Here is a 23,501-nt window from a genome sequence, read left to right as displayed (position 1 = left end):
GGTCTTCTGTGTTGTTGCTGATGGAGCTCTTCACTGCACTTCCACCCCATTTGCCATCTTGTTTGTTTTCCTCTAAGGACTTTTTGATATTCAAAATGTCACCATTTCTTCAATCTTGGGCTCTTTGCACATGCTACTTGCTACCTTTGCCTGGGAAATGTTTGGTTTCTTCCCACACTTAGGTGATGGTGAAATGTCATCTTTTCTAAGAGACCCTCTGTGGAATGAGGGTCCCTATACCTCTCTAGACCAGCAGTGTGGTGGTCACTGCACTTGGCCACAGCTTGTAAATATAAGAGGGGGCTTCTGAAAGTTCATGGGGAAATTTCATTATCTTTTAATTACATTTCCCCACTAACTTTTTGAAGCTCCCTCATATTTTTGTATATTTACTTGGTGATTGCCTATCTTTTCCACTATAACGTTGTTGTTAAGTACTTTTGAGTTGGTTCCAACCCATAGCGACTCTGTGTAGGGTTTCCAAGGAGCGGCTGGTGAGCTTGAACCTTACTTCCCTGCTGTCTAGTACACTGATTAATGTATAAACGCTTTGCTGTCGAGTTCATTCCAACTCGTGATAACCCTGTAGGATAGAGTCTAACTGCCCCATAGGAATTCCAAGACTGTGATCTTTACTGAAGCCAACTGCCACATCTTTCTTCTGTAGACCAGCTGGTGGGTTCCAACTGCTAACTGTTGATTAGCTACTGAGTGCTTAACCACTGTGCCACTGGGGCTCCATAATTTATAAATATCTGTTGGATGAGACACTCCATTAATAGAAATATTAAACACATGCTAGATCTGATACCAAATTGTGCCTCATTGCCTGACTTACCCCAACACTACTCCATCGAGGGTTCAAGTGGGGATTGTAAGAGTAGAACGGATTCTGTGGGGCATATGACATACCTTCTCAGAAAGAGATCACAGAATAATCTGATTTGCATTCCTCTTTCTACCACATTTTCCATTTGGCCTCCTTCTGGTACCCTCCACACTGGACTTTGCACTGAGAGTATTCTTGGTTTTCCCATTCTAGGATCCTAACGCAGACACCGAGTGGAATGACATTTTACGCAAAAAGGGCATCTTGCCCTCAAAGGAAAGTTCCAGAGAATTGGAAAAGGAAGCCGAAGAGGAGGAGCAGCGAATCCTTCAGCAGTCAGTTGGTGAGCTTGCTCATTTTCTTTATAACATGTCTGTCTGGGTTAGGAAGCAGTGTTCTAAATTTTGCCCTGCTGTGGTTAAGGTCCTTTGAGTAAGAGTTAGGAGACAGGGACTTGACCTTGACATGGCTGACCATGGGCAAGTTACAGGATGCTTCTAGTCATCACCTGCCTGAACTTTCAAGTTGGGGGTCAGGAGAAAAGCTCCCCAGATTCCTTTCAATTCCACAGTGCCTTCCTTGTCTGTGTCAGATGAGCATATGCTAATCCTGAAGAAAGTAACTCTATATCTGACTTTCTGGTTTGTGATTCATTGTGGATAATGCCACAAAGTTTTGCTTAAAAAGAAGTTTTTAGTGTTTGTAATCTCCTGAGGTTACACTTCATTGTGTCTGGTTTGACTGATAATATTAAATTAAAATGGCTTAATTTGGGAAGGCATAAGATGTTTATTATATGGGGATTCCTTGTTGTTAAGTGTCGTCAAGTCGGTTCTGACCCATTGCAAAGCTGTATAGGGTTTCTGAGGAGCAGCTGGTGAGCTTGAACTGCTGACCTTGTGGTTCAAACTGACTTTGAAGTCCAGCGCATTAACCCACAGCTCCACACAAAGTTTCCTTAGAGCTGACCATACCACCTGAATTGGAATCCATTGGGGTGCTTGTAAAAATAATTTCATCCAAGGCACAAGAATTGGTCTGTGTTCCCCTGAAACAATTGAGGTAGAAGGAGAGTCAGGAATAGAAGTATACAGAATATGTGGTTGACTTCATGAACAACTGCTTCCTTTGCCATGAGACCAGAAGAAGATGGTGCCCAGCTACTATTACTAAACATTTTGATCAAAGTTCCCACAGAAGAATCCTGACCAGTCAAGGGAGAAAATGCAGAACAGAACTTCAAATTTTCATGGACTCTTGGCTTTCTGGACCCACAGAGGGTGGGTGAACCCCAGAAACTATTGCCCTCAGATAATCTTTAAACTTTTAACCAAATATATCCCATGAAGTCATCTTAAATATGAACAGTTGTTTAGCTTGGCTAGTTCAAAGGTTTGCCTTGAGCAATTTGCTCTTTTGAAAACTGTCTATGTAGGATTAAATTGACAACAGCAACTTTGAAAAAGATCAGGTAGGAGCCTTAGGAAGCAGTGTATTTGTATTTATGAGGGAGGAACAACTCAGAAAAAAACAGTGAGACCAGAGGTGGGGCCCAAGTTCTGTCTTTTTTTTTTTTTTAAGTTTTTATTGTGAATTGAGTGATAGTTTACATGGGAGAACATCAGCTTTATGCTCATCCTGATCATTCAACAGTATTTGCTTCTGTTGCCTCTGTATTTTTTTTTTTTTTTGGATGTACACCAAAACCCTCAGGAATATATAATCATTCAAACAACCAAAGGGTATACATACCCTGCAAGCCTGGCCCCTGGACACCAGCACACAACTAGAGTCTCCAGTCGCTCCATCAGGTTCTGTCTTTTAAGTAAGAGCCTCTAAAGATTTCTGATGCGTGCCAAGGTTTGAGATTAGGGGCTAGTACTATTGCCCCGTTTGCAGCCGATTTAGACAAAGATTTATCGAGAGAAGGATTTATTGCAAAGCATTTATCAGGAAGTGTTTTTTGAGTGATTACTATGTACTAGATGTTAATGTAAGGACCTCTGGTGGCCCAGTGGCTAAAGCATCCTCTGTCATTGAAGTTGGTATGAGTTGGGGTTGGCTGGATGGCACCCAACATTAGATGCTGGTGTAGGCAGTGGGGATTTAGCTGTGCACAAGCCAGACAAAATCCCTTTCCCTCAAGCAACTTACATTCTAGTAGGGGAGACAGGCAGTCAAGCAAATAAATAAGGAAAATGCAACAGGAAAGGGGATGGAAGAGGTTGGAGGAAAGGTGGGTGCAGTTGTAGATGGGTCCCGAGAGGACCTCACACTGAGAAGATCACATTTGAGTAAAGACCTGAGGAAAGTCTGGGAGGTGAAGATGGCATTTGAGTGAGGTCCTCAAGAGGATGAAGTTATGTTCAGTGAAATAGGCCTCTTGTGGAGCCTTTGCAGTATGCAGGGCCTTATGTGGAATCTTGAGTTCCGTCCAGAACCTTCTGAGGTGGGACATTCCCATTAGAAAAAGGACAAGCAGATCAGCCTGGAACAGCTAGAGCAACAGAAGATACATCTTCAAAGAAAGATCATCTGGAAAAATCCAGAACAAAAATGGCAGTATGATTGGCTACTACAAGAATTAAGCAAGTTGTTCACGGGAAGCCATCAAGGCAAGCTATCAAGTCCCTTCAGGACAAATACCCTCTGAGACTGAAACTTAAAGGAAACACATGAGCAGGCATGTAAGCTTGCTGGAGATCACATTGGTCTGCTGGTGAGTAGAAGAGGGGGAAAGGCAGCAATAAAGAAATGGGCTGAATTCAATCACAGTCCATAGGCTCCCATTGACCTGGAGATGAGAGAGAGAAGAGGAAGGGCTGGTTGGTCCGAAGTGCGGTGAGACCTGGGGACTCCTGGGTCTACGGACATGGATATAGCCAAGGAGGGCTAGAGCTGAGAGTGAAGCATCCAGCTGATATGAAGTGAGGGGAGGAGACACACAAGAGCGTCCAATTGTGCATATAGTACCCATTTGACCTAGCCTTTATGGCTTGATAATCAGAACTTGACTAGAGGAAGATGAAAAAAAACAAAAAAACCCCAACAATTTTTGATAAAGGAAACGAGAGTAAAAAATAGCTATAATTTGATGAACTTGATCTATACTCATGGAGGTAGTAGTTCTAAATACCATCAGAGAGGGAAGGAGTCTTCACTTCAAGTATCAATGCTATCCCCTCTGTACACTTGGTAGATTGGGACGGACAACTTAGACATTGGCTACCTAAAATGAGGGGGTGATAAAGGCATGAAGTGACTGGCTTACAAGGTTTCAAGAGGGAATTTAGTTTAAGAGTGTGTGGGGAAAAAAAGAGTCCCCACTGACTAGTTTTCATCTTGTCCAGATGGGTCTGGTAAAAAGAGATGGGGATAAGATTCTTATGATTCAGTGGTGAGTAATTATTATCATGACTGACTGCAACTGTCACAATTGTAAAGATGGAAGTTTTATAACAAAACTGGGGGAGTAGTTAATCATACAGCCTAGAAACAGAGGACCCTAGGACCATCAAGGGAGAAGAGCACAAGCAGAATGCAGGACCTTATCCAGAGAATGAGCAACACCAGAGATGGAGGCAGAGACGGGGACATGGAGAGGGCGAGCAGCTGAGGACTCTAGATTCATGGAAAGAGAGTGACTGAGAGCTGGTGGCCAGGAGGCAGACTTGCAGAATGTGCTATTTGGTTGTATAAATTATTATATATGCCTGAGTGATCAAAAAGAAAAAAAGCTAAAATGAATAGAGAGAAATACTGTTAACTGATGGTACATGGAGGGGATTATAATCATTGTAATGAAACAAAGTATATGATTTGTTGAATGTAAAACTGATGACCTACTCTGTTAACTTTCACTCAATTAATAATAAAAACTAAAAAAAAAAAAAAAAGGAAAAAGTTATTTAGATTGGAATAAAGACCTGAGGAAAGTAAAGTTCTTATTTGAATAAAGACCTAAAGGAAGGGAAGGAGGTGAAGTTGACATTTGAGTTCACCTAAAAAAGGTGAGGTGAGCTGCTTCAGCAAATAAGCCGTCTTGGCATGTTCAAGAATCCGGGGTTGGCCAATGTGACAGAGGAGAGTAGGAGGGAAAAGTGAGTTTAAAAAGACACATAGGGGAAAATTCACGAAGAGTTTTATAGCTTCTCTAAAGACTGGCTTTTTCCTGTGATGAGATGGGACATCTTTGAGGATTTTGAACAGAGGAGTGACACGCTCTCCATTCTGACAGCACCATTCTGTTGCTGCATTGCTAAGCACAGACTGTGGGGGCAGGGCAGGAAGCAGGGAGACCCATCTGGAGGGAACAGTGCCTTGTTACACTAGAGCGGTCATGGTGGAAGTAGTAGACAGGTCTGGATATATTTTGAATATAGAGCTAACAGGATTTTCTGATGGGTCTTATGTGGGGTGTGAGAGAAAGATGAATCAAGGATGACTGCAAGACTGTCCACTCGAGTGGCTGGAAGAATAGTTTCCATCAACTGAGAGGAGGAGAGCTGAGAGACAAGCAGATTTGGAGGGTAAGAGCAAGAACTCTATTTGAGCCTTCTGATGTCTGAAGTGCTTCTTAGACAAATGGAGATGTTAAGTGGGAAGGTGGGTGTATTTTTCTCCAAATTAGAGAAAATGGGCTGGAGGCATACTTTTAGGAGTTGTCAGAATATTGATAGTATCTAAAGCAACAAGAGTGGATGTGATCACACTGTATTTAAAGCAGTGAAAGTGGATGCAGTATAGACCAGGTATCCCCCAGGTATGAGCCCTGGGAAACTCAAGTCAGTGAAGGGTTCAAAGGAGAGCCAGCCATAGAGGTAGGAGGAGAGAGGCCTCCTGGAAGGCAGAGGAGGAAGGTCTTTCAGGGAGGAACGGTGATTGGCTGGATCAGATGCTGCGCACTCATCAAGCAGGACAAGGATGAAGAATTGTTGGAGATCGTTGCTGAACTTGGTAAAGGCAGTTCCATGGAGTTAAGGGTGTTGAAAGCCCGATGCGATGTCCAGAAGCAAGAATGTTCAGAGCAATAAAAATAAACAACCAATGTCATAGTAATTGGTTAGAAAAAGATAGGGCTGCTTGTCCGTTATAAAGCTCTTTGGTGGTGCGGTGGGTTAACCTTTGGGCTACTCTCTGAGAGGTCAGCAGTTCAAACCCACTAGTTACTCTGGGAGAGAAAATGGGGTTTCTACTCCTGTGAAGATTTACAACCTTAGAAACCCTACCGAGCAGTACTGCTTGATCGGATAGGGTCATGATGTATCAAACTCAACTTTCCAGCAGGGGGTAGTTGAGTATCCCTCATTAGAAAAGACCAAAAAGTAGTGTGCTACCAAGCTCTTAACTCCAGGAAGGATGCTTCCCCAGAGGACACTGATGGTTTCCTTGGTCATCTCCAGTGAGATGAGATCAGTTGACAGCACGCCCTGTTTGTGAGGACCTCCTTGCCATCATTACGGTGTGCTAGCCTGTGGATGGCAATGTAGTTGCGTCTTTGTAAAGCACTCTTTACAAAGAGGAAGTGCTTCCTCACCAGCATATTGTTTTGGAGACTTTGTTATTTTGGTTTTTGTGTGAGAGGGCTTCTGGCATTGGATGCACATCTTTAGGGGAAAGATGGAGGGAAGACAACCAAAGTGTACACTTACTTATCTTTTCAATGTTTTGCTTTTTGTTTATACAACTCCTTTCAGTCAAAACCTATGAAGATATGACTTTGGACGAGCTGGAGGATAATGAAGACGAATTTAATGAGGAGGATGAACGTGCTGTTGAGATGTACAGGTTAGCGTCGTCTGGAGGGACTGTTGGTTTTTTTGCTTGATAATAAAATGTTTGTCCTCTGAAAGAGTTCATCTTTAACCCAAGATATGTTGCAGAAACTGGATTAAGGTGTTGTTCTTGTTAACTACCGTTGAGTCGGTTCCGACTCATAGCAACCCTGTTTAGTGTTCCAAGGAGCACCACCGGCCTTGTGGTTCAAACCGACCTTGTGGTCCAGTGCTTATCTTACAGCGCCACACCAGGACTCCTTAGAATTAAGAAAAGATCGTAATTAAATAAAAGCATTGCAGATTTCAGTGAACATGTCTTAGGCTTTGTCATAAGAAACATGTATAATAAACCTGGATCTTTATACAGGTTGCTGTCTCAAAGATACCTACGTATGTTCCTATTATATCTTCTGTCGTGCAGGCAGCAAAGACTGGCTGAGTGGAAAGCAACTCAGTTGAAGAATAAGTTTGGAGAAGTTTTGGAGATCTCAGGAAAGGATTATATTCAAGAAGTTACGAAAGCTGGTGAGGGCCTATGGGTAATCTTGCACCTTTACAAACAAGGGTGAGCTGATCTTTAACGTACTCTCTTTAAACTCTTCTTTTGAATTTATGTCTTGAGCATCCTGAGCTTAATCCATGTTGTAGAGTTTAGTTTATTATTGCTGTGTGTTTGTATTGCTAGTTTTCACAAATCTGAATGCCCAATTTTCACCTTAAGACTTCAAATTAATATTTTGTGATAAATATATTCTTTTCATGCTTTTGTTAAAGTGTAGAATGATGACCTGTCTTTTTGCTGAAAAGGAATTCCTAAGTTAATCACCCATTTTGAGCAAATCTGGCATTTCAGAATTCTGCAGAATTCATTCCTGTTATGGACGGCAAGGTGACCTTTCTAATAATTTCCTGTGGTAATTGATGCAGCAGTTTCATTGTTTCTCACTTGTCCAGGCTTGTTCTTATACTCTAGAGCCCATTGGCTGACTTGGAGTTCCTACAAAGAAGGAAATACATTCTGATCTATCTCAGACATTCTAAATCTTGAAATGCTATCACATTCAACCTTATAGAACGGCATAGCAGTTATCTTCTACACTTGCACTATGTTTCTGTCTTATTATTGGGCTTAATTAAAGTTTGATTTTGAGTTCATGGTTTTTCCTGAACACATTAGAAAGGTGTTTGTTTTTGTTTTTGTTTTTTAATGCTTTATTGTGAATTATGTGATAGTTTACATGGGAGGACATCAGCTTCACATTGATTCCATTGTATATCATTTCCTTGCCATGGTTACAATCTCTTCCATGTGTCATCCGTCAACCAAAGGGTGTACTCCGCAAGCCTGCCCCCTGATCATCCGCATACAGCCTCTCTCCCTCTCCGGGTCCAAAGTCCCCAGCCGCTCCATCTCTCCACGTCATCGTCTCTACCTCCATCCCTGGTATCACTGATTCTTTGGGTAGGGTTCCGTTCTCCACTCTTCTCCTTTGATGGTCCCAGGGACCTCCGCTCCTAGACTGCAAGGTTAATCACTCCCCTACCTTTGCCACAAAACATCTGCCTTTACATTTCCAGCCTTTAGAATCAGTCCTGATAACAATTATTCGCTATTGTATCACAAGAGACCTACCCGCATCTCCTTTCATCAGCCCCTTTTTTGGGGGGTGGGGGTATACACAGAAACACTCAGGAATATATAATAATTTAAACAACCAAAGAGCACATTTTGTAAGCTTTCCTCCTGGCTGCCAGTACTCAGTCCCTCTCTTTCCATGAGTCTGGAGTCCTCAGTCTTCAGCTGTTCCCTCTCCCCATGTCCTCATCTCTCCCTCCATCTTTGGTGTCGCTGCTTCTCTGGATAGGGTCCTGCACCCCGCTTGTGCTCTTCTCCCTTGACCATCCTTACTTTTATTTTTTAGAAGTTAAATAACCTTTATTTTAGGGTCAGTTATAGACACAAAATGTTATATTTATTCTACTATCTTTATTTTTTAAATCAAGATAAACAGTAATAATGAAAATGTTTTATAGTTAAAGCTATCCATTCCATAATCAAGCTATTTTAGGGATATCAGGTGTAAAGGAGAAAACATGAAATGATGCACATAGTTCAGTTTTTATAGGGCTATGCTGTGATTTTCCTTAAAAAAAAAAAAAGTCCAAGAAAAGTGTTGTGGGGAGGGACAAACAAGAAACCCTGAAAAGCTAGCTAGTGCTCACAGGTGAAGAAAGACTCTGCCACTTCTGTTTCACTAATTTTTGCATCTCAATTCACTCTACATCCAATAGCCTGGAAGGCTGCCACCATTTCTACTCCCTAAAAGCACAGATAAAAGCCCTGCCGGGAATATATCTTGGCTTAAACAGGATCGTACTAGTTGCCTTATCAATTTGCTTTTTTTTTACAAAAGACAGCCAAGCATCTTAACATTATTTCCCCCACTTTTCCCATTCCAACTATGTCACAATCCCTGGATCCCAGAGCCCTGTTCCAAGGTTGTGCATACATCATTATTTACCTCTGTCCCACTTACCCCATGCAAACCTGTCTAATTGTTTTCCTATCAGTCTTGTTCTTCCATTCCCCTCCCCCTTCTTGTGTATTGCCCCCATCCCCAGCACTCAGAGATCCTGTGTCTATTCCCTACCCTGTGCTCCACCTTCCCTTCCTTCCCCTCACCCTACCTCCTGCATCCTGGTAACCAGCAAGGAATCCCCTCCACCCCCGATTTAGTATGTTACTCAAAAAGTTCATGGAAAAATTTTATCTTTTAATTCCATTTTTTCCAAGAACTTTTTGTAGCCCTTTCATACAGTATAGAAGGGTAGTTGGGTTTGTTTTTTGTGTAAATGAAAAATCACAACCATTCTCTCTTTTTTTTTCTTTGATTTTATAGGATACCCCTCTGTGCTCTAATAAATCAACACTTCATTGGACTTGCACGAAAGTTTCCTGATGTTAAATTTATCAAAGCCATCTCAACAACTTGCATCCCCAATTATCCTGATAGGAATCTGCCCACAATATTTGTTTATCTTGAAGGAGATATCAAGGCTCAGTTTATTGGCCCTCTAGTGTTTGGTGGCATGAACCTGACAAGAGATGGTAAGAGGCTTTCAGAAATGGGCAGGGGCACACTCGAGATGTTAGGGAGATTTCTATTGAAAAGCATACCCACTTCCTAAACGTGTTATGATGTTTTGTTGAGTTCACTTCTGCTTCTGTGCTGTCGTTGTTAAGTGCTGTCAAGTTGGTTCCTACTCATGGCGAGTCAGTATAGGGTTTCTGAGGAGCAGCTGATAGATTTGAACCGCTGACGTTGCAGTTTTAAACCAACCTTATGGTCGAGTGCTTATATTACAGCTCCACACCAGGACTCATGTTGTACAGTGGTTGTTAAAAATGAAGAAGATATTTAATCCCTCATTTTAGGCTAGTAACCAGGCAGTTAATTTCTGGGTTTAATAATTTTTAGTGAAAGGAATGCAAAATGGATTTAAATATAGATTTGTTTTGTTTTGTTTTAATGGCTAGAATAGTTTGTCTCTGTAGTTTAGTGTGCTGTGCTCTAAGCTCTTTCAGCATCACTTAGGGTTCACTTATTTCATTTACATGAGCATTTTAATAACAAATGCTAATGCACACACATTAGCTTTTTCAATAGAAAATATTTCCTCAGTTGAATATCTTAGTAGCTTTTAAATTAACATTAAAAGTTTATTGAGTTCTGCCTCATAACTCCCTGAAGGATGTGTTTTTAATTCCTTTTTTCATGTCGCACATGGCAATGTCAGTATACATGCATGCATGAATACATACATAAATGCATACATACTATATGCATGCATATGTGCAATGTGTATATATAGCTATATGAGGCCAGGCTTTCCACTAAGTAGGATTATTTTTCTCTTTACTGAAATATTTCTAAACATAGTTTTATTTACAATGTGATGTATTGACTGACTTAATGTGACCCTTTTGTCATGCATGGTCTTATAGCTCCCACACAATGATTGTATGGACTGTGCAGATAAGGTTCTTGTGACCCACCAGGGGGATTGCATAACTTGTTAGCTGAGGAAATGAGGTACATGATACCCATTTTGGGGACGGATCATGCAAATAAGGTATGTGGAGTCCTAACAAGGGGATTGGTTAGTTTTGACATTCCATTAGGGTTAAGATGAGCCAATTCCAGAGTCTGAGGAAGGGACTTCCCTACCACTAAGAAAGAAGAACTGGGAGTCAGGCACATCCTTTGGATTCAGGATCTCTGAGCTGAGAATCTATTAAATTCAGGAGACAGAGAGCTGTAAAACCAGAGAGGCAATGTGTGAGAGGCAGTGGCAGGGACAGCAGAGAAATGGCAGCAACAGAACCAGGAGACTGGTACAAGACAGAATGGTGGTCTTCCTGGCCTTCATAGTGAGGCAGCTACAGTGGGCATGCCGACCAACAGAGTGAGAGAGCTGAGTGCCTATGGGCCAAGGCTTACTTGCAGAGTAGGTACCTCTGGGCACTTAATGGCACAGCTAAAGAGATGTGTGACACTTGCTGATCTGGGCAGAGACTGGGATGACAGAATGAGGGCCTCCCTGTAGGCCTGGCTGAGAAGAAGCTGCCCTGATTGAAGAACTATGTCTGGTGGTGTCAGAATGGTAAAAAAAGTGGAGAGAGGAGGTATGTCTGACCTCATCTCATAGGAATCAGTCTTGGGCCAATGCTGATCTTGATTTTCTCTCCTTCCACCAATGAAGTTAGAGGAGATCAGATGCTACACTGCCAGCATTCTTAAAGCTACTAAGATACTCATCTGGGGAGAAAATACATACTTTTATATACTCACAGAAAAAATACATACATTCACAGATGACACTAAAATTACACATTCATTCTTGTGCTTAAAAGCATGCAGCATTTCAAACTAAATGTGTGCATTTGATTTTGACCTTTTTGAATGTACCATAAGAAGAGATTTCTAAAAGTTCTGTGAAAAATATTCCACTATTAAAATAGAGTGGAATTTTTTCTTGAACATTTTGAAGCCTTGTATAATAGTTACTGTCTTTATTTTTAGAAAGATGTATTTGAGGATTAGTCAACTTTATACTTAATAGTGATTAAACCAAATCTCATTGCCATCAAGTCTGTTCTGAGTCATAATGATCTTTTACAATGGGTACAACTGCCCATAGGGTTTCCAAAGCCATGCTCTTTACAGAAACTGACTACCACATCTTTCTGCCTCGGAGCAGCTGGTGGGTTACACAGCCAACCTTCCAGTTAGCAGCTGAGCACTTTAAGCACGGCTCCACCAAAGCTCCTTTCATAATCATTGCTGCACATAAAGAAATAGCATTAAATGTAAATTCTTACTGTCCTGGTGGCACTTGGGTGCTAACTGAAAGATTGGTGTTTTGAACCCAAGAGCCATGGGGGACAGACCTAGCAATCTCCTATAAATATTACAGCCTAGAAAACAATGACTCAGTTCTACAGTGTTGCAGAGGGTCACCTCGATGGCACTCAGTAATGACATGGGAATGGAAATACACATAGATATTGTTGTGTTGTTGTTGTTAAGTGCCGTTGAGTCGGTTCCGACCCATAGCGACCCTGTACAGGGTTTCCGAGGGTGTAAATCTTTACGGGAGTAGAAAGCCTCATCTTTCTCCCGCGGAGCGGCTGGTTGTTTCGAACCGCTGACCTTAAGGTTCGCAGCCCGATTCGTAACCACTACGCTACCATAGATATAGAAAGATAATATTCGAGCCTAAGTTAAGTGCCATCGAGTCGGTTCCGACTCATAGTGACCTCCTGTATAAGGTTTTTGAGGAGCAGCTGGTGGGTTTGAACTGCCAATCTAGTGCTGAAAATACTCATGTGATTCATCTCCATGTTGTCAATAGGTGCTATTGAGTCGGTTCCAATTCATAGTGACTCTGAAAGGGCTTCCAGGGAGCAGGTGGTAGGTTTGACCCGCTGACCCTGTGGGTAGCAGTCCAGTGCTGATCATGCAGCGTCACTTAACAGCAACTTAGGATTTGTTCTTGATTCGAATATTATCTTCCTGTATCGCTCCTAAAGGAGCTCTGGTAGCGTAGTGGTTGCGAGTCGGGCTGCTTAACCTCAAGGTCAGCAATTTGAAACTACCAGCTGTTCCGTGGAAGAAAAATGAGGCTTTCTGCTCCTATAAAGATTTATAGCCTTGGAAACCCTGTACAGGGTTGCTATGAGTCAGAGCCAACTCCAAGGCACACCACCACAACCACGATATCATCCCTCATCTCTCTAGAGCACTGCGAATTAATATGGTTTCAGTAAAATTGGCTGTCAGGTTTTCACATAAGTATCTAATTAGCAGAGACTCACTGGCATTTTTAAACAACGTATAAATGACATCCGGGTTGTTTGCTTTAGAACCTTTCCTATAGTCCTTTTGTTCTACCATGGTTCTTTCTGCAGTAGAAAATCCAAATTAGTTGGTTTTGCTTCACAAAGATCCCACACTCATGTGGAGTTTCACAGAGTATAAGAGAAGGCTAGGATCTGAACCTTTAGTGACTGATTTCTTTCAAGCACTTAAAAGTGATTATTACTTAGTGCATATTAGTCAGTTCTAGTGGGTCATGCTTTTATCTTTGACATGTTAGACTGAAATAACTGGGCATAAGGCTTGAGCATTTCTTTTTATTAACTAAAATTAGATTTAATGATTAGTTTGCCAGCGGGACTGGGTAAATGATTTCCTGTACAGGTTCCATGCTGATTTCTTTGCTGGATAATTGTCCACACTGAGAAACTATAGTTGATGGAAAACAGGCTTATTTTTGTATTTTTTAATTTTTCCACAGTTGCTAATTTATGTACTGTCTCATTTGATTTCATCTTCTAAAAAAGTGTTTGAAAGTATTTTGTGTCTTTTAAAGATCTGTTATTTTTCATCTTGTCTAGTCATCTTAATGTTATGTGTGCTGTCGAATCGGTTCTGACTCATAGTGACCCTGTGTATAGGGTTTCTGAGAGTGTCTGGTGGGTTTGAAATGCTGACCTTGCGGTTACCAGTCCAGTGTTTATCCTACGGTGGCACATCAGGGCTCATTCTCAAGGCACTAGAATTAAATGGTCATTAATGTGATGATTTCATTTCTACTTCAAAAAATAACTTATCCTCCAGTTCCCTTTCCCATGGGATCTAAACACTGGTCTGGGTGGTTGTAAAAGGAGGAAAAGTAACATTGAAACTGACCTCAGTGCTTTTGTAGTACACGGGCTAGTTTCAAACAAGATTTGAGTGAAAAATAACTAACTAAATAAATAACTTGGTGAACCTCAATATGTGAGGAGTTCCATCCAGTACTGTTTTTAGTTGATTTGCTTTTTTTTTTGTCAACATGTAGAGTTGGAGTGGAAATTGTCTGAGTCTGGGGCAATCAAGACAGAGCTGGAGGAAAACCCCAAGAAACAAGTAAAAGACGCGTTACTGTCATCCGTGAGGTGCTCCGTCCCCACAAGGAGAGACAGCAGTTCTGAGGACGACTGAGGGTCCAAACAGTGATAACTAGCCAGACTTTCTTGATGTTGGCAGATCATCTGGATTTTTAAAAACATAATGCAGAACTTAATCCTCTGAGTTGTTTTCTACCCTTTTATATAAGATTATGTATTAAAAATCGTACACATTTCAGAAATAATCATTGCTGGGAACCTTTAAAAATCTCTTGCAACTATTTTTTTAAAAAATTAATGACCTTTCCTTAAAAAATAAAAAGAACTGGATATTGGTATGACAAATGTCTCTTACATTTTAAGTAAGCCATGGATCTATGTTAACTGCTTGTTGACATATGCTATATAAAAAGGAATATGGAGTTTTATAATGTAAGTAAATTATAGACAAAAAGTACGATGTAAGGTTTATAGTTACATCATTATTTAATTTGTCCTTTTATAAAGGTAGGACCAATATTATTAAATAAAATACAGGAATGACTTTGGGGAGCAATAATCTTAGTATTTATTCTATTTAGAAGAAAGGCACTAATGTTTATGAAACAGATAACATTTTAATAGAGTAATAGTTGAAGGAGTCCAGTTCACACTGCCACCTTTCATTGGGTTTTGTTGCTTTTTTAGTTAAAATAGTGATTGCATCATACTTAAAATATCAACTAATTTTGATTATTATAAAAGGCCACATAAAAAACCTTTTTGGAAAGAAATAGGGTATAAATACATAAGTAGATAAGCTATACATCAATATCAAATCAATCGATAAAAAATAAAATCAAGATGTTTTCTGAACCAGAATTTTTGTAGCATTTGGCACTTTCCGTCAAATTGACATTGATAACAGAAAAATTGGGGGAGATGGTATCTCCTAATATTTGTGTTGAATGAAGCAGTACTGAATGCTGGTTCAAATCTGAAAAGTGTGAACCAGACTGGACAGAGGTGTCCTTCAGATTGTGTTCTAAAATTTGTTTTTACTATAATTCAAAGAATAGCAGCTTTGACCAGTTTTCTCTGTCACAAGTGTCTGTGTTAGTGAGTGTGTGTGTGTGTGTGTGTGTGACATAACAGAGTCAGTGCTGCTGATATAAGCATTGTCTGTGTATCGGCTTTCCTTAACAGGCTTTTTGTAAAACTTTCATTGCAGGGTTGGAATAAACTTGTTCCCTGCTGTCATTTGCCTGCTTATTTCATGGTTTTGAAGTAGTGTGTCTCCCTTGGATTTTCTTTTGGTGTTGACTTTAAGATGAAATGCCAGGAGAGAAACAAGGGTGAGACATTTAAATGCTGCATATACCAGAGAGCTGCCCAGCACACCTGGGAGAAGAAAGCTGTGTCTATAGAGTGATGAAGAGCGGCGGGTGTTTCTGGGCTCGGGGACCCAGTTCACTTTGCCACTTTGTTCTGTGTACGTGTGTAAGCTGTGCCTCGTGCTTTTCTCCTTCAGGCCAGACCAAGCCCTTGGTTTGAACTCAAGAGAAAATTAGGTACCAGGGGGATTGGCTAATGAACCCTGCCTGCCACAGTGCCCAGGATACAATCAGTTTTTGTAGTTATACTGTCAGAACTTGATTTAATAAGAAAGGAAGTCAGTGTCACTGATCTCACTGAATTGTAAGTTTATATAAAAATGGTTACAGTGACAGGTTTTATGTTATATATATTTTACCCCAATTGAAAAAAATCTTGTCTTATCCTAAAAGCTGGACACATCTGCTATACAAGACCTCTTGAAAGTATTGAAGAGCAAAGATGTCAGTTTGAGGACTAAATGCACCTAACCCAAGCCATGGTATTTTCAACAACTTCATATGCATGCAAAAGTTGGAAAATGAATAAGGAAGACTGCAGAGGAATTGATGCGCTTGTGTTATGGTATCAGAGAAGAATAGTGAAAGTATATGGACCACCAGAACAACAAATACCTGTGTTGGTAAAAGTACAGCCAGAATGCTCCTTAGAAACCAGGATGGCAAGATTTCATCTCTCCTACTTCGGATATGTTATCAGGAGGGACCAGTCCCTGGAGAGAGACATCATGCTTTGTGAAGTGGAGTGTCAGCAAAAAAAGAGGACTACCCCCAACAAGATGGAGTGACACAGTGGCAGCTGCATTGGGCTCACGTGTAACAATACTTGTGTAACACAGGAGCAGCTGGTGAGTTTGAACTGCCAACCTCAGGTTAAACCGACCGTGTGGTCCAGTGCTTATCCTATGGTGCTATACCAGGACTCCACAGTAAATGACTGGGAGATGTAAAATAGAATAAGACTGACTTAATGCACTGGACTGTAAAGTCGGTTTGAACCACAGGTCAATGGTTTAAACTCACCAGCTGCTCCTTGGAAAGCTTATACAGGGTCGCTATAGGTTGGAACCAACTCAATGGCACTTAATTTATGTAATTACATAGAAATAACTTTTTTTTTTTTTGCAGGGGAGGAAAAGAATGTAGTTAGATTCTACATGCCGTCTTTATGGCCCTAGATCCTAGGCCATTGAGTGAGGTAGAGTAGCTCCCTCCTTGGTGGTTCTGAAGTATTTCAGAAGAGTTTTAAGTGGTTCACAAAGTCAGGTTCAGGGAACTTTCGAGGAGCACCCTCTGTCACCAATGGCAGTTTTGTCCAGGCATTCAAACCAGTTCAGTCACGGTCAACGGAATGAAATCAGAAGGTTCTAAATTTGGGTGAATAAGAAGGAAAATAAATATTTAATCAACAAATGAAGTCCACAAGCAAAATGAACTCTGCAGAAAATTATGTAGAATAAAGAATCCAACAGTACCACACAAACCAGAATGACAGCAATCAGTTCATACTTATTGATAATTACACTGAACATAAATGGATTAAGTGCACCAGTCAAGAGACAGTAGAATGAATAAGAAAACAGGATCCTTCAGTATTCTGTCTACAAGAGACACGTCAACAAGACAGATAGCCTAAATGCCCATCAACGGAAGAATAGTTAAACTTTGGTGCATACACACAATGGAATACTATGTAATGTTGAAGAATAATGATGAATCTGAAAAATACCCCACAACATGGATGAATCAGGATATTATGCTGAGTGAAATCAGTTGAAATTGTTTTGAAATTAGTGGAACTGAAAGAAGGGAAAATATGGTATGAGACCAATGTAAAAAGTTAAGAAAGGATTTTCATAATAAACAATTATGGCTACACAGGGAGGGAGAGGGAAAATTTATTCATGAACTAGAAGGTTGTTGTTAAGTGTCATCAAGTCATTTTCATTGCATTGCAACCCTGTACAGGGTTTCAGAGGAGAAGCTCGTGAGCTTGAATCACTGACCTTGTGGTTCAAACTGATCCTGTGGTCCAGTGCTTATCCTTCATTGCCACACCAGTTGTCACATATTAGCTTGGTTGACAGGGCAGGATTGTGGAGAATAGCAGAGGAAAGATAAAGGTAGCCGGAGACACAGCGAGGAATGCAATGTTAAAGTGAAAAGAGATAAATCCTATTGTTGGTACATGCAGATGTCAATCATTGTAATGAAGCAAAGTATATAAATTGCTAAATGTAAAACATGATCTGCTCTGTAAACCTTCACTCAATTCACAATAAAAAGTTGAAAAAGGGGATAGGACTCGTGTTACAATAGTGAATAATTGCTCTCAGGACTGACTGTGAGGGTTGGAAATGTAAAGATAGACATTTTGTAGCAAAAGGAGGGGAGTGGTTGACTTTGCAGTCCAGGAGTGGAGGTCCCTGGGACCATCACGGGAGAAGAGCAGAGTGTGGGATCCTACCCAGAGAAGCAGTGACGCCAGAGATGGAAACAGACGATGACGTGGAGAGATGGAGCAGCTGGGGACTCTAGATCCAGAGAGGAAGAGGTGCTGTGTGCTGATGACCGAGGGGCAGGCTTGTGGGGTATATACCCTTTGGTTGTTTAATGATGCATGGAGGAGATTGTAACCATGGCAATGAAATAATATACGATAGGATGAATGTAAAGCTAATGTTCTCCCATGTAAACTATCACATAATTCACAATAAAACATTTAAAAAGTTGAAAAAAAAACTGGGTAAAGTAGAATGATAACTGGAATGGGAGAAGTTATAGGCTGGATTGTACTGGTAAATCCCAAACGCATTCTTGGTTATGATTTGTTCCATAAAATCATCTTCATTAACTTGGGTCTTGAGCTAGCTGATCTTCACGCAACGCTTTTGACATCCATTGTGCCAAAAGTTTGCTGAGGTCAAGGTGTTTGCTTAACATCGATAATGCCAAACCATGGTTGTTTTCTACCAGTTTCTGGACTTCATTTGCCCAGGCTGACAGTTTTCCCTCTTTTGGCTTATTTTTGAGGTCCTATCAACTTTCTTCAAACCATTTGATCGATCTAAAGACGTGTGGCAGCATTCCTGTAAACCTGTTGAAAAACCTCAGTGATTTGGGAAGATGTCAACTTGGGTTTTGTTAATAATTTGATTGTGGTTCTGAGCTCAAAATGGCTTTTATTTTCCCTGGTCATAAAAAGTATCCTTTTTTAAATTTGAAGGCACCCTAGCAAGATAAGACAAGTGTATTGCAGAGAAAACGTCTCCAGTCATCACACAGGCATTTAAAAATACTTTGTTTGGAAGAAATCCATGCATATATGAACTTGAACTTGAACCATAACAGCTTTTTTTTTTTTTTTTTTTAACTTACCCTCTCATAAGAAAAACAACAGACTCTAAGGCTCTAAGGTACAATCATTTTTAGATATAAAGAGGCTCACAATGTACTTTTAAAAAAGGCTTAATTTACTTGAAAAGTAGGATAGTTCTAAATTTGTATGTACCATACAATACTGGAGTCTTGTGTGGCATATGCACTGGACTGCAAGGTCAATTTGAACCACAGGTCAGTGGTTCAAACTCATCAGCTGCTTCTTGTAAACACTTTAAACCGATTCAACAGCACTTAACAACAAAACATACAATACTAGGATCCCTAGTGTACACATAAGCACTATCCATAAAGTTGGTTTGAACTGCAAAGTCAGCAGTTCAAACTCACCAGCCACTTCTCAAAAACCCTATACAGGATCCCTATGAGGTGGAACCGACTCAACAACAACAGCATACAATACTAGGGGAGCATGGTGGCTCCATATGATCAAGCACTGGACTGCGAACTACAAGATCTGCAGTTTGGACCCGGCAGCTGCTCCTGGAAGAAAGATAAGGCTCTTCTGTTCCCGCAAAGATTTAAAGTCTTACTATACAGGGTCACTATGAATCGGAACCAACTTGACGGCACTTAAACCAGCAGCAGCATATAATATAAATACTATTGTCTCAAATTATACCAAACCTCATTTGCTAGAATTTCAAAGAAAGATTGACATCCACTCTGGTTGCGTAGTGGTTACGAATTGGGCTGCCAACCGCCCAAGGTCAGCAGTTTGAAACTACCAGTTGCTCCGCGGGAGAAAGATGAGGATTTCTGCTCCCGTAAAGATTTACCGCCTCGGAAACCCTGTTCAGGGTCGCTGTGCATCGGAACCGACTCCACGGCACTTAACAACAATTATATTGAGAGATATTGACACCCTTCTCTCAGCAACTGATAAATCAAACATAATAAAAATAAATAGTACCTTTGTAGGAGACTTTAACAACTCAATTAACAATAAAAAATTAACTCAATTTTTTATTGTTGTGTTGCTATTGACGACTTAATGTACAACCAAACAAAATATTTCCCAGTCTTATACCATCTTATAGAACATCTCATCTGAGACTGGAGAGTACACATTCCTTCTAAGCACACACAGAATATTTATGATATCAACACAGAAAAGAATATAAAGCAAGTTTCAAAACAATTCTATAGGATCCATATACAATCTCAAAATACAATGCAACTAAATTAGAAATGAGCAAATAAAACTAGAAAAAATAGAAACCATACAGCAGATTAGTTAGACTTCAGATTCACTGCTCTATTGAGATTGCTAAACACAAAATCTAAGGGCCTCTGTTGTTGTTAATGCCGTCGAATCGGTTTTGACCCGTATAGGATTTCTGAGGCTCGGCTGGTGAGCTTGAACCAACCTTGCAGTCCAGTGCAATTTACCTGTAGCACCACACCAGGGCTCTACAAGGCTTCAATACAACTTTTTATGTGTTTGACCCGTTCCTCTTTGAAACTCTTGTTTTGGCTTCTCTAACTTTTCCTCTATTAGAGGAATAATTTTCTCCCTTTCTCTTCCTGTCCATTCAAAAATTTAATCCAATTTCATCTGATCCATCAAACCGTTATTTATCATTTGATATGTGCCAGACATGGGCTGGGGTTACAAAGAGAAGATTTTGCTTCTAAGGAACCAGCATTTTTTTCTGGGAAATTCAGAACATAAAGTGATAATTGTTGTTAAGTGCCATCGAGTCAGTTCCAACCTATAGAGACCCTGTATAGGGTTTCCAAGGAGCAGCTGGTGAGCTCGAACTTCCAACCTTGAGGTTCAAGCTGACTTTGCAGTTCTGCATATTAACTCACAGCGCCACACCAGGACTTAGAACACACTGAAATTAGAATATACTAAAATGGTATAGTGGACATATGTCAAAGTGTCTTGAGTAGGAAGTCAAGGATGGTATTAGCTCTGTCTGATGGGGAAATTAGAAAAGAATCTATATAAGGGGAGGAAGGGATTCAAGACAGAAAAGAACAGATGTAACTATTCCAATGAACCTAACTTGGCATGAGGGAGCAACTGATGCATGCTTAGGAATGGTGGGAGAAAAGGCCAGAAAGAAAGTTGAGACATTGGAACAGTCTGTTATTCTATGGTTGTTGTTGTTGTTAAGTGCAAGGTCTCTATTTTGTTCTGTAGGTACGGAGTTTAACAGACTTTCAGGCAGGTTAGTGATCTGATCAGATTGGAAATTATTCAAATTAAAAATGGTTTTAATTCAAATTAAAAAAATTGTTTTAAGACGATAATGTATGTCCTACGGTATGTTCTCAGGTTAAACGCAGCAGAGACCAGGGGCAAGGGCACACCATTTACAAGTCTTTGGTAGTTGTCCAGGTGAGGAATGGAGGGGTATCAGAAAGGGGAGAGAAGGTCTCATAATTTAGAGGTGAAAATGATAAGATGTTGTGTTGTGTCCGGGAAGAGGCTGGAGTTGAGTGAGTAAAAGGACTTTACTTTAGGTGTGGTGCAGTAGAATCAGCCCTGGACTGTGAAACCCAAAGCCAGCAGTTCAAACCCACTAGCTGCTGCTCAGAAACCGTACAGGGTCACTATGAGTCAGAACCAACTTGATGGCACTAACAACAGCAACAGCTTTAGCTCCAGCAACTGAGTGGTTGATGATGTTGTTAACCTTGAGGGGCTGAAGCAAAGGAGGAGGAACACATTTGGGGTGTGGGAGATTGAAGTTGAGACCTGAAAGAGATCAGTGTTGCATAAGGAGATTCTCCCCTTTCTGAACTGCTCTCTTTCTAGCTTTGTTCTTCCACAAGTAGAAGTGTCCTAACAGCTAACACTCAAACATCATTCCCCTCTCATCTTTCAAATCTTATTTACTGGTGTTACCTTTCTCTATTTCTCCTGGCGTGATGCTGTAGGATCAGCACTTGACAGCTAACCATAAAGTCGGCGGTTCAAACCGACCAGCTGCTCCCCAGAACCTTAGGGTCGCTATGAGTTAGAACTGACTCCACGGCACTTCATAACAACAACAACAGTTGACCTGACATAAAAAGCTTTAGTCAGTCTCCAATCAGTCTGATTACACAATGTCTTCGTGTAACCACCACCTTGGACTCCATTTCATCATCTCCCAATTGTCGTGGTTAAATGTATAGGGTTTCCAAGGAGCAGCTGGTGGGTTTAAACTGCTGACCTTGTGGTTCACAGTCCAGTGCTGATCCTACAAGGCCACACCAGGAATCCCATCTCCCAATAAAAAGATCCAAATTGATGAATTCATGCTAGATGAGGCATGAATGGTATATTAATAGAAAGACAGTCTTTAAGGCCAGAGAGACACATGGTTTCCCATGTGGTAGCCCTCAGCACATATTAATTGTCATTACAATAAGCAATATAGTGACTCTCTGCTATTCATAGAGTAGTCCATATAGGTCAAAAATGATCAAAGCTCTTTACCTCTTTTAATATTAATAAACCACCTGTGAGGTACCAAAGCCGAAAAAACAAACCTGTGGTCACTGAATTGATTCCATGGTGAGTCTGACCATGGAATGGACCATAGCTGCCTGGACCATAGTTCTATTTTATGTTTTGAAAGAGCCTCTTTTGAGCTATACAGATGTATACTTTGTCATACCTCACTCTGGTGCACACATAAAGAAGGAAGATAGAATCAAAATAAATGGGTTAAGGTATTAAAATACACTCCTCATTAAAAGTCCTGCTCTGAGACCTTATTCTGCTAGTTTTGATGTGGGTGTTTCTAGATCCTACCAGAAGGTGGCGAGCAATGACAATTTGATTATAATTGCCGCTGGGCAGCAGCAACTGTGAGACACTGAATTCAGAGATGTTAAAAATGTGTATGTGCGTGTGTGTACATGTAGAACTGATGACATGATATAGCTGTATTCCCTAGGGGGAAAGGGTCTACTAGGTTAATTTAACTTGATCATCATGGCTTTTAATTTTGAAATTAGATCATGAGCTCTCTGAATCCATTCATCACCAACAAAAATATTGAAAATACGAACTTCTTAATATGAAAAACGGAGTTCTGGTGTGGTGCTGTGGGTTAATGTGCCAGACTGCAAAGCCGTTTGAACTGTAAGGTCGGCGAGTCAAGCTCATCAGCTGCTCCATGGAAACACTATACAGGGTCACTATGGGTCAGAATCGATTTGATGGCACTTAACAACAATATGAAAAATAGAGTTCTGGTGTGGTGCTGTGGGTTACTGCACTGGATTTCGAGTTACTTTGAACCGTAAAGTCTGCAGATCAAGCCCACCAGCCATTCCATGGAAACCTATACAGGGTCGCTATGAGTTGGAACCAATTCGACAACACTTACCATCAACAAATGAAAAATGGAGCCTTGATGTGACACTGAAAGATAAACACTGGACAGTTAATTGCAAAGTTGGTGGTTCAAACCCACCAGCCACTACTTGGAACCCCTATACAGGGTCACATAGAGTTAGAACCTACGTGATGGCACTAACAACAATATGAGAAATGCTGCTACTAGTCCTTGTATCTCTATTAAAGTGAATACATTTAAAAAAAAAAAAAAAAGAAAAATTAGGAGAACAAACAAGATGGTGGATTGGGTGGAAGTACAGTAAAGAGCTCTGCCAGCAACAATACCCGACCAAGCAGGCTCAGGGGATGGTCCCAGAACACT

General features: G+C 40.6%; 1 protein-coding gene and 1 pseudogene across 1 annotated transcript in view; both read left to right on the top strand.

Annotated features, from left to right (window-relative positions):
- Window positions 1-14,156, top strand: part of PDCL3 (phosducin-like 3) — a 58,426-nt gene extending 44,270 nt beyond the window's left edge. Inside the window, exons 4-8 of the mRNA XM_006870772.1 lie at window positions 1,043-1,172; window positions 6,526-6,616; window positions 7,028-7,171; window positions 9,507-9,715; window positions 14,014-14,156. Coding sequence (XP_006870834.1) covers window positions 1,043-1,172; window positions 6,526-6,616; window positions 7,028-7,171; window positions 9,507-9,715; window positions 14,014-14,156 — 717 coding nt within the window. The remainder of the gene's footprint in view (window positions 1-1,042; window positions 1,173-6,525; window positions 6,617-7,027; window positions 7,172-9,506; window positions 9,716-14,013) is intronic.
- Window positions 14,157-14,479: 323 nt separating this feature from the next.
- The window catches only part of LOC102819302, an 11,258-nt pseudogene continuing 2,236 nt past the window's right edge, over window positions 14,480-23,501 (top strand).

This window comes from Chrysochloris asiatica, unplaced genomic scaffold (genome assembly GCF_000296735.1).
Source record: "Chrysochloris asiatica unplaced genomic scaffold, ChrAsi1.0 scaffold00150, whole genome shotgun sequence".
NCBI classification, from domain to species: domain Eukaryota; kingdom Metazoa; phylum Chordata; class Mammalia; order Afrosoricida; family Chrysochloridae; genus Chrysochloris; species Chrysochloris asiatica.
The sequence above is the reverse complement of the archived record's forward strand: the minus strand, read 5'-3'. Positions and strand labels throughout refer to the sequence as shown.